This window comes from Chanodichthys erythropterus, chromosome 10, assembly GCF_024489055.1.
Source record: "Chanodichthys erythropterus isolate Z2021 chromosome 10, ASM2448905v1, whole genome shotgun sequence".
Lineage (NCBI taxonomy): Eukaryota > Metazoa > Chordata > Actinopteri > Cypriniformes > Xenocyprididae > Chanodichthys > Chanodichthys erythropterus.
The window spans coordinates 8,060,018-8,072,394 of record NC_090230.1 but is presented as its reverse complement, the minus strand read 5'-3'; the positions used below and the strand labels follow the sequence as shown (position 1 = coordinate 8,072,394).

The following is a 12,377-nucleotide window of genomic DNA, read 5'->3' as shown; positions in this document are numbered from 1 at the left end:
ATTTTTCATGGCCACAGAAAAATAATTTAGCATTTCCAGTGCTTTGTAATAAGCATTTACAGAGCAGGTAATAAGATCTGATCATTTAAGAAGCAATCTATTGCAGACAGAGTCAGAACCAAATATGTATTGTGCACAAGTTTTATTATCTAAATCACGAACACATAACTAAACTAACAAACACATAACATACACGCAGGTCACACACGTATATAGGTAAAAATGATCAATGATAGAGTTGAACCAGAAGTAGGACAGGAAATGGAGCTATGGGGAAAAGTCAAAAACAATCTGGAAAAGACCATCTGTTTTCTGAGTAATAAAGCACCTTTGCTAACAAAGGTGGTTCACAAATTAGTACTATCGCTGAAATCGCTGTTTAGTGTTCAAATGTACTATACTTGCAAAATGCCTTTACTCTGTTGAGGAAAATCAGGTCTACAGGCTCAGGAGAAATCCTTGATGGTTTGGTCCGAAGTCGTAATCAATATCTTCTGCGTTGGATGAAGAAATATGAAACAACTTAAGCTGTTAATTTGACTCTTGTAGTAGGAAAGATGAGCACGTGCCTGGGGTGCAGGTTTAGGACTACAGGCTTGCAGGCCCACAGGCCTTGGCCTGAAGAGGCCTGCAGCAAAGGGGGTCTCTTCAGTCCGTCCAAGAGAGAGAAGCGGAGTTGTGCATCTCCTCTTAAGGTCTGGGAGGAGCCACACCTCTTCAGGTGGACCTAACCAATAAGCAAAGTGGAATTTCTGTAGTGGTAAGTTTCTTTGTGGGGGAGTTTATGGCTCTTGTCTTTGAGTGTGATTAAACCGGCTGAGTTGTTTTGAAGTAACTATTAAAGATTCTTGTAATACTGATATGTTGCACAGGTATCAATATATCATATACACAATCGTAAATCTTCAAAATACAAACTCGTAGACACAAAACTTGGCATACACACAACAGTTTGCAAGAGTGTCATAGGATGCATGTTCATTTATAGATCGGTTCATCTATAAATTAATGCAGGAAAGTCTGTTTTGAGGATTATGTGTCTCTTTGTCTCTTCTCTTCCACATTGCAACCCACTTCGGCGCAATAAAACTTGTAATTGACAAAGCGTCGGATGCAGTGGTCTAAAGCACACCGTCACTGGACTCTAGAGCAGTGGAGACATGTTCTCTGGAGTGACGAATCACGATTCTCTGTCTGGCAATCTGATGGACGAGTCTGGGTTTGGCGGTTGCCAGGAGAACAGTACTTGCCTGACTGCATTGTGTCAAGTGTAAAGTTTTGTGGAGGGGGGATTATGGTGTGGGGTTGTTTTTCAGGGGTTGGGCTTGGCCCCTTAGTTCCAGTGAAAGGAACTCTTAATGCTTCAGCATACCAAGACATTTTGGACAATTTCATGCTCCCAACTTTGTGGGAACAGTTTGGGGATGGCCCCTTCCTGGTCCAACATGACTGCGCACCAGTGCACAAAGCAGGGTCCATAAAGACATGGATGAGTGAGTTTGGTGTGGAGGAACTTGACTGGCCTGCACAGAGTCCTGGCCTCAATTCGATAGAACACCTTTGGGATTAATTAGAGCGGAAACTGTGAGCCAGGCCTTCTCGTCCAACATCAGTGTCTGACCTCACAAATGCACTTCTAGAAGAATGGACAAAAATTTATATAAACACACTCCTAAACCTTGTGGAAAGCCTTTCCAGAAGAGTTGAAGCTGTTATAGCTGCAAAGGGTGGGCCAACTCCATATTAAACCCAATGGATTAAGAATGGGATTTCATTAAAGTTCATGTGCACGTAAAGGCAGGCATCCCAAAACTTTGTTTTGTTGTCTTGTTGTTTTGTCTCAAGATGCACAACAGTAATGTTGTTTTCTAGGGCATGATTCTAAAAGCTACTTAAATGCACTAATTGAACTAAGGCTTAATCTTGGCTTAGTCTAAGACTTGTCTGTGAAACCGGGCCATAAGCTATTAAGTTAATAATTTAACATAAAATGCTATTAATTTAGCATTTCAATAATTTCATATATTAACTATTCAAAAAAAATAAATTAATAATAGAACTGAAAATAAGATCTATTATATATTAAATTAGTAATATAAATAATTTAATATTTAATAATTATAATATTTAAAAATGTAAGCAATTAAATTAATAATAGAATTAAATAGACTGAATTTAATATGTTACTATTTTAATGTTTTTATATTAAATATTAAAAAATAGTATAGAAAATATATATTAGCTATAATAAATTTACTATGTGTGTGTTTGATTATTATGTATAAAATACTGGCATATTAGATTTTTTATTTAGTTTTAAGTTTGGGGAAGCAATCATATGGCACATCGAAATCTGCAAGCCAAGCAGTTTTGAAACTTGTGGCAAAGTAAACACATTTGAGGTCAAGTTGGCACAGGCTGAAATAAGTTCATAACACTTGAGGATGTCGGTGTGACCAGCAGAGCCTCGAGTTCAACACAGCAGTGAAGAACAGAGCTGAACTGATTCCTGAGACAGGCTGTTTGATGGTAAGCTCAACTGTTTTTGCTAGTGTCCATTCACAGATGTTTCTGGCTCATATTTAATTATTTCATTTGAATGTTTTTCTTGTTTGTTAGGGACAATCAAACATTTCCTCCTCACCTGCAGTTGTACAATCAGAATTTCCCATGTGTCTAGACTTATCATTCTTCTTGACTCTGACTGTACTGTGGACATCAGCCCTCACAGGATGTCCTCAACATGGAACAGTTGCTCCAGGTGAGAGTTGTTTTACTCTGAAGTGCATGTTAAAAGGTTCTTTCACGACATGTCTTATATACCGTAATTATGAGATTTCAATTTGTAAAATGCATTCATGTCCTTGCAGAGCTCATGATTACAATTTGTAAGCTGGGAATCTTCTGAGAGCTTACTTGTACCACGTGACCACTGTACCCCCTGACCACTCATTTTGGCGTTGATAGTGTTGCTATAGAAACAAATAATTCCCAGTTTGAGAGTAGACCATGAGGTGTTGTCTTCTATGTCTTCTATTCCCAGAATCCTCTGCTCTGGAATCTTTGGAGTGCCGTAATGACTACCGTACCCATATCCACTGCAGCTGGAGGGACGATCCTCATATTCCACTCTCTCTGATCCACATGGATCCAGATGACCACCGGTGAGACCAAAACATCAGTTCATAGCTATTAGTATAGCATAACACACTGTATGATACAGTGATATTATAGCAATAATAGTAAAATTATAATAATTTGGTTGTACTAGAAGAGTAATAATAGTAAAACAATATTAATTCAGTAGTGGTAATAGCAGAATAATAGTGAAATATAAATGATAATAATTAATAATAATAATAATTTATGTTATGTTAATATAGGGATAATAGTGAATCAATCATAATTCAGTATACACTAAAATGTTTCTAATTTTATCAGAAAAATAATTTAAAATGGTTAAAAATAAGTTTCTATGAATGGTAAAGAAAAAAGGTAATAAATGTAATTTAGCTGTAAAATGTGTAAAAAATTATAATAATAATAATTTACTTAGTGTTCAGAATTTTATATGTTTTTACTTTAGATTAATATTTATATTTTTACATTTTTCATTTATATTCACTGAGGTACTAGATAAACTTTTACAGTAAAACAGAGTTAAAATGATTTGATTATTTAATTTATATTTACATTCTAAGTAAAAAGTATTAATATTTATGGGAAAAGAGGCAGAAATATTTTACACAAATATTTTTTTACAGTAAAGTAAAAATTAGTAAAAAAGAAAGAAAGAAAGATGAATTTTTTACTTACTGTTATGATTAGCACATGTTATAACTGTAAAATATATAGTTTAATTGCTTATTTTTTTATGCTTTTTGCTTTATTCCAGAGTATCTCCCTGTGTTCAGACTCCTAAGCCTTCCCAGAATTCTACTGGGCAGGAGAGAGTTTGTTGTCGGTATAACACATCTCTGTTTGCCATCGGCTTTGATGACGTGTTCTTCTTCCACACACCAAACTCTTCCAGCATTTCCAAAACCTTCAGACTCACAAAATTTGGTACAATTAGTACAGTAACTATACCATAGACATACTTATGCACTGGCTATTTATGTTATGCAAGCTCAAGCTATGTCTACTCTTGACTTCCCTATAGAAGATGCAGATCCAGACTGGAATTTGTACCAGCTAGATGACACACCCCCTCCCTCACTTTTGACCTCTGACTCCTTCAGACTACATGAACAAGAGTGCTCAGTGAGTGTCAAAATGACCAAACTTTCAGCCAGAGGTCACTACAAACTGACACGAGGAAGTATTTCTTCCCTCATGACTTCTTCATGTTTGTCAAAAAGACCTACTTTGTTCTTATGAGAAAGCTATTTTATGAGCTGGCAATTTCGTATGACTTTGTATGATGTAGATCAGACGAAAACATACAGTTTTTAGAAAAAGTAAGCATGAAGTTCCACGCTTAATCCTAACCATCAATGGGGCATAAATGGATATGAAAACGTACGAATGACATTGTACGAATTCAGCCATGAATTGTTTTTAAAAGGCTTTTGTATTTTTTACAAGAGTTTTTAGAGGTTTAATCTTAACAAAAAAGTGCCTTTGTTGTTTTGATAAAGCAAACTGACTTGTTACACTTTTGGAGGTGGAGTTTAATTATGAAATAGTCAAGGACCTCAAAGGCGGGAAAATTCACACCAAACCAACACAGAAAGACGTGGAAGGCAGCGAGAATATAACCGAGGTCAGCAAGTTGTTGTTTGACAAGCCAGAACTGATATCTGAGTGTGAGTATAAAAAGAAACCCAGTGAAAGTCTGTAATCTTTATGCAAGTGGAGCCCCCTGGTGTCCTGGAGTGCTATAGATCATTATTTATTTCAGACACTCTTCCTGGTCCATCTAACCTACACTGTGTGCTCAGTGGCGGGAAGAATTTGAGCTGTAGCTGGGATCTCAAGACAGATCTGGCCCAGTACATCAGCTACACGTTGTCCTACCGGACAAACTCCACTGCACTGTGAGTGTTTGAGAGCGTTATGGATGGTGTGAAATGTGTCTTTAACTCTGACAGATCTATTTGCTCTTTTTCAGGGCTGCGTGGAGCTGTGTTGCGAAGGTGGAGGTCATAAATGAAGGAGACTTTTTGAGGATGGTTGGTGTTTTCAGCATCTTTAAACCTGGAGAACTGCAGGTGCAACTCACGCCAACACCGGTGACTAAAGTGATCCGCTCTTACGAACACAGTTAGTGCCTCTACAACTCACCTTTTGAGAAACACTTGCCCGCTGAATGCTGCGACTGACCAATCACAATCAAGTATTCCAGAAAGCTGTTTTGATTAAATTATTATTGATCCAGTCTGTGGTCTTTGTGATGTAGTCCAGCCCACATGTCCCACGGGTCTGAGCGCTGAGCTGAGAGGAGAAGACTGGATTCTGAACTGGACTCTAACAAAGTACCGTACTGTACCTCTTACTACTGAACTCAAGTACTGGAGCACACTAACTCCTGTGAGTATTTGACTATTCTTCTATGCAATACTTATTAATAATTATTGGTAAATTATTTTGTAAGGGTGTTTCTTCGACTTTTAAACTGGCAATTTTATATCCAAGGAGTTGATGTTTATTTACACTCTAAAAAATAACTGTAAAAAAAATTAAACAAATTTACAAAAAATACTGTTTTCCATAGAAACAGTAATATACCGTAATAACAATGCATTTTAGGTAGTATTATTTGTCGTTTTTCAAGAAAGTCACATATAGGCTACTTTCTCGAAATTTACAAATATTACCCAGAATGCATTGTTTTTACAGAATATTACTTCGTTATATTACAATGCAGTCTTTGTAATATTATTTGTTGTTTTCGAGAAAGTAGACTATAGGATACTTGTATTTGTATATGTATTTAGGATACTTGTTAGCTATGAAATTAGCCTTAGCTAGACAAAGTAGTCAGCTGTCTTATTCCAAAAATGTTCAAAATGTAATTTCCATCACACAATGCTCTTAACTCTTTCCCTGTCAGCGTTTTTTTTGTTGTTGTTGTTGCCAGCCAGTTTTGATTTATGATTTAATAGGTTCTGTTCACTATACTTTATATGATTGATGATTGCGTTAGCTTACATATGCATTCTTCTATTGCTTGTTTCTGCTTTCTCTATGCTTGTTTTTGGATCCAGAGATTCTGTATTCTTTCAGAGAATGCATAATAGTATCCCCTACCGTGTAACAGTGAAAACATGGATTGCCGGAAAATTCGAGAAGGGTCTGTCGCACCCCGCACAGGATGATGGACGGCATCTGCTAATAAATGCAATACAGTCTGTATGTCTATATGATAGTGAAGCTTAAAAAGCAAGCAAAGTGAAATTGAAGAGCAGTACTCGACATCAGTGATTCTAGAAAGAGGTGCTAATTGGCTGTTTTCATTGTAGGGGGCGTAACTTGTAGTAGGGGGCGTGGTTTGTAGTACTGTGGGATGCAGTCGGACATGCTTGGAGAATTCCGTAAATGGCTAGGAATAAGTTAAACACAAAAACTTATTTGAGATGTCGTGAAAATGGCACTGTGGTAGAAATGTTCTCAACTTTCCCCCAAAAAATGGGGAAAAAGACAGAATTATACATGTGTGTACAGTATAGTTTATCCACTGTTGGACATTATTAGCAGAATTGTGTGAAAAGTGTTTTAAAAGAGAGTTTATCTTCTAAAAGTCCATAAGGTCAAAAGTGCTGTAGCTGAATAAACACCCACTTTCATTTTCTAGTGCGTATGTTAACTGCCTCTTTGTCTGTAGGAGGATGTAAAGAGCATCTTTCTCTCTGATGAAGAGATGGTGTTTGCTATACCGGAGCGTTCTCTCAAGGGTTCAGCGGAGTACCAGGCTCAAGTTCGCTGTAATGTGAGTGCAACCAGACGTTCAGGATGGCGTTACACTGGATATCCTTCAGAGTGGACCGACCCCATCTACTGGACCACACGGCCTGGTCTGAGCCCACCCCACCACCTACATAGTTTTACATTACAAGATATCATGATACATTATATAAACCTTATCAATGTATGTTTTTGTTTCAGAGCCTCTTGCACCAAATCTGGTTGCATTTCTCCTGTATTTCCTTATTGCGACCCTCGCGTCAGCTGTCTCTATCACAGTTTTCATCTTTCTGGTTGGTCTTCAGAGGTAATTTTTCTTTTGTTAATTCCTTTCAATTCATGAATTGCAAAGACAGAAAGTGGAATTCTTTCTTCTCTCTTCAGAAGACTGAGAGAATGGGACATGTCTCTTCCCTCTCCCGTCCACAGCAAAGTCTCAGAGGTGTCACAGGTACAGTAGGTTGACCTGGTATATCACTATGGTGCTCTTTACACCTAGTATCAAAAGCGTGATGAAATGGGAGTAGCAACAGATTTTTCATCTGAGTGCAACGTACGTATACGTAGATTGTCAAAAACACTGTTGGAAATCGGGCCCGATCACATGGTTTCAGACTGGATCGGAATCGGACGTTACCTCCCGATCAGGACTCAGGATATATGTATTAGGGGTGCAATGGTTCTCCACTTACGGTTCGGTACGCACTTGCACCGCGATCCATCTCGAATGACGACGCATTGGTTAATATGGTTTGTTTAAAATAGCAACGTGGAAAACAGACATACAGAGTTCAGATAATGTATGTTTCAGTCGATGGATGCGCAAAACGTTACAACAACGATAATCAAAAAGCGTGGACAAAACAGTCACTCTTTGTAAACTGTTAACTGCGAGTGCCGTCTGCTCTCATGTCCAGTCATTTACGCCGTCATCACCCGGGTGTTGATACAGGTGAGACCTGAACAGCACATGTTGCTGTCTGTGTTTAAACTAACTCATTTAAGCCTTGCTGATTTAAACCTTCAAGAACCAGATGCGAAAGAGAGCTCGCGCGCTGTGAGAACATTTGTGTGCGCTCATCCGAAGCGCGCACACACTTATAGACCACTTTGGAGCAGACGTCACAATGACGTCACTTGCAGCTGCGCGCGCATAGTGGTTGCAGAAAAATAGCGGTAGCAATTGGAGGAAAATGTGCAAAATCCACAGAATAAGAGAAAAATGTTTTGTTGTGCCTCTGGATGTTGGAATCGGAATGCAAAAAATATAGTCTTAATTTTTAAAGAAAACCATCGTTGAAAACGTCATTTGAAGCTAAACGGTTTCACAGACTGGACTGATGACACCTGCAAGGATTAGTCTAAAGCAGGAATTTGATGTAAATAGTAAGTCTACATAATATTCACATATGCATTTCAGAGGGCATACATACATAGCAGTTAACGTTACAGCATTGAAATAATATTTAAACCTATAACATTTCACATAGATAACTTTTAAACAGTCTATACAATTTTAATTTCACAATTCTGACTTTTTTCTTGCATTTGCGTGTTTATTACTCCCAGTTCGGACTTTATTACTCGCAATTGTGAGTTTATTTCACAATTCTGAGGGGAAAAAAGTCAGAATTGCGGGATAAATTGCAATTCAGAAAAGACATAAACGAGATCTCACAATTGTTTTTCTTTGTAAGAAATGTGAGCTATAAACTCAGATTTGCGAGAAAATAAAAGTCAGAATTGTGAGATATAAACTCGAAATTAACTTTTTATTCTTTTAATTCGTGACAAACAAAACAAAAAACAAAATTGTACGCGTCAAGAGACTTATACGCTTTTAGCTTCTCCTGAGTATACACTTGAGGTGTCAATCAGGTAAATATATATCTCTGGCCACTGGATGCTTGGCCATTTCGTTTCGTCATTTAAAAACTGACAAGGTGCTATGGCAAAAGGATCCGTAAGCTGTATACCACTCGGTAATGTTAATTTTTTTTTAATAACAGTGCTTATCGCTGGGTGAAGCTGCTGTGATATGCCGACAACATTTTTAAAAAAAAATAACAAATCAAAATATTCTATAATGTTTCTAAATCTTAACTACTTTGAACCGCTTCGTCGTAACTCTCTAGTTGTACTGGTTATCACTCCCGGGTTTTCTGCAACCATGATGCGCGCGCATCCCGAATGTTTACAAACAGTAAATAGGCCTATTTCAGTCAACGCGCAAATACTGAGTTCTCTTTCAAGTCTTGCGCTTCAGCGGAATTCAAAAATTCATACAAAAATTATGTCAACATGCCCGTCTTAGCGAGTATCCTAGCAAACATAGTCGGTTATGTCTTCAGTGAACGTATATTAGTCGAGAAAGACAGCGCATGTGTAACAGTATATGTACTGGATCGTGCATGTCTTAAAGGGAGAAAAACTATTCCTGCTGCCTGTTTCTAATGTTAAATCAAACAACAAATAACAAAGAAATCACTCACTGCTCTTGACTGAATAGTTTTTGTAACTTCAATAATGATTAATCTTTATTTATTTTATACAGTAAAGATGCAGTGATATTTTTTATTTGATTACTTTATCCATTTTCTGTACTTGAAAACTACTGTTAGATACCTGAAAAACCTGAAAAGCACTGTTCCTGGATCCTGGATCCTGGATCTGTTTTTTCGCTCTTCTTTATTCTTTTTTACGTATTATAGAAGTATCGGATCAGGACTCGGTATCGGTAGATACTCGTAATCAAATGACTCGGACTCGAGGGCAAAAAAAACGTAATCGGGACATCCCTAGCTGATTGGTTACACATTTGTTGTTGGCGTCGTCCCGACTAACTTCCAAACAGTGTTTTTGAAAAACGACTTACTCCACCTTTAAGTGTTCATCCATTGGAGACTTTGTTCTATTTTTGATTGCATGGAGGTAGATCTGAATGCAAGCTTGTCGTAATAAGGGGGCAAGGTTTAAACTGACAAAATGATCGAAAAGAAGTTCGACATACGTCACCAGAGAGAAGTCTGTCGTTTCACTGGAAGATTGTGTTAAATAAAAAATTGTCAAAAAAGTTGATAAACGTATACGTTCACAATATCTTCTGTTAGGACCCGGGTATACTTCATTTTCCACGTTTCATCTTGTGTGTGAGCCTTTCAAAATAGGCCTTTGGCCGTGAGCGTGGAAAGGCGCGTTCGGACTGCATTCGTGCGCACTATCTAGTGGACTTTCTTTTCTTTGACCACTTCTTTCTTCGATTTTTCAGTGATTTCATGCCTGCTTACTTTTTACAATTATTATTTTTTATTTATTTTTTTAAAGCTGCACGTAACCAACAAAGTTTTGGTGCAAAATATGATTGACAGGCAAGCGGGCGGCCCTTCTACTTGTGGCATTAGATTTACACTAAAAATGCAATGTGGTTTCTGACTACTTCCGAATGCAGTTTCATTGATTGAGCATGATTTTTTTGGACACTTGTATTTATCAATTTCTTCTTGTCAAATCAATGATACCAGGTGTAAATGAGGCCTATAATCTTCTGAAATCAGTACTCAGTCATAAGCTGAGCTGTGTGAACATCCTGCTTTCCACTAACATCCTTAGATGGACCACTTACCCTGCTGTACAGAACTGAAGGATCCAGAAATCAGCAATGTTCAGAGTGTGGATGTCCATCAGCAGTTGCCCTTATTGTAAGTCAACTGTAGACTTTATTCCTGGAATCTCTGGAATGTGAAGTCCTAAAATTCTTAAGTAAGTGATAATTAGGGAAATTCAGAACATGAATATGATTTTTTTCCATGCAGTGAATCAAAAAATACCTTGACCGCTGATGGAAACGACCGTTGCCTAGAAATCGAGGGTCATCGAGAGGTTTTGCATGTTGACGATCCATGCCTTGAGTCCTTGTGTTCCTCTGGGAATGTGATGGGAATAGACGGTACATTCCAGCCTTGTGCCTCCAACTTCAATGACCCAGTCCTCCCATGTTCAGAGGGATACTTGCTGAATCCTGCAACTTCTGTCAGCACTAGCCAGAATGCTTTGCAAGAGGATTGCTCTCTGAATGTAGAAATGGATGATGGGTACATTAATTGCCCTGAGCCTGATTTAAACAGAAGGATAAATCCTCATTTGGTCCATTCATCAGATTTGAACACAAATGTTTTCCGTCTACCTTCTCCAGGAAGTGCTCCAGGAAGACTATGAGTGATGTATTATTCTGCATATTTTTAATTCATCTTAAAGAATACAAACATGTATAAAGACATTAAATAAAGGAAATGACAGACACTCTTGGCTGCTGTTTCCACAGTGACCACCAGAGGGTAGAATAGTACTACATTATCTACTATATTTTGAGACTTTGGATGAAGCCAGAGGTGTCCAATCCTGTTCTTGGAGGGCCACAGTCCTTGTGAATTACTAGGAGCCTACAAGTGTGTGAATGCACATTGGAGCTAAAAGCATTTGAGGAGCATGATTGGACACCCCATTAGCCTTGGTGCGCATTAATGTTTCACTCATTGAAATAGTTGTTTGCAGTCACAAATTAGTCATTTTAATCTTTGATATGGTGGGTTTTTTAACTACTAAATGTTTTCCTCAGTACCTGTATGACCGTAAAATCACAAATTTTATATTATCTCTCACAGACAGCAATGATATTAAATGAAGAGCACATGACTTCTCCTTTTTCTCCTGATTTTTCTCCTGAGAAAAATACTTTGCTTATTCTTAATTTTGTCTCCTCTAAAGCAGTGGTTCTCAACCTTTTTGAGTGCAAGGCCCCCCACTGTTCACAACAAAATTCGAAATCCCCTTTACTTTTCACAGTTGTTTAAATACATTGTCCATTGTTGTTTATTTAAAGGATAAGGATTAAGGAAAATGATTTTTTATAAAAATATTTTTACTCACAATTACTGTATAAAATCGCCCAGGCCCGGATTGACTAATCGGGAGCACCGGGAGGATTCACGTTGGGCCGGTCTGTTTATTTGGCCGCAAGGGCCAGTGTTGTCATGGCACTGGGTTGAAATATGGATGTTCTAGAAACTGTGGACGCGGCCAAATGTAGGCTGAGTAGCCTAACTTTTTCCTTAAAGGTGCCCTCGAATGAAAAATTGAATTTATCTTGGCATAGTCAAATAACAAGAGTTCAGTACATGGAAATGACATACAGTGAGTGAGCAAGAACAATAGCGAAAAATGGCAGATGGAGCGATAATAACTGACATGATTCATGATATCATGATATTTTTAGTGATATTTTGTAAATTGTCTTTCTAAATGTTTCGTTAGCATGTTACTAATGTACGGTTAAATGTGGTTAAAGTTACCATCGTTTATTACTGTATTCACGGAGACAAGAGCCGTCGCTATTTTCATTTTTAAACACTTGCAGTCTGTATAATTCATAAACACAACTTCATTCTTTATAAATCTCTCCAACAGTGTAGCAT

General features: G+C 37.7%; 1 protein-coding gene across 1 annotated transcript; it reads left to right on the top strand.

Moving 5' to 3' along the window:
- The first annotated feature begins 4,247 nt into the window (after positions 1-4,247).
- On the top strand, positions 4,248-11,611 carry LOC137029040 (uncharacterized). The gene is made up of 10 exons (XM_067398546.1): positions 4,248-4,263; positions 4,667-4,808; positions 4,904-5,039; positions 5,114-5,265; positions 5,402-5,532; positions 6,827-7,016; positions 7,108-7,213; positions 7,291-7,357; positions 10,516-10,604; positions 10,719-11,611. Exons 4-10 carry the CDS (start codon positions 5,172-5,174, stop codon positions 11,119-11,121), a joined length of 1,080 nt encoding a protein of 359 aa, XP_067254647.1. The 5' UTR covers positions 4,248-4,263; positions 4,667-4,808; positions 4,904-5,039; positions 5,114-5,171; the 3' UTR covers positions 11,122-11,611.
- The last annotated feature ends 766 nt before the right edge of the window (positions 11,612-12,377 follow it).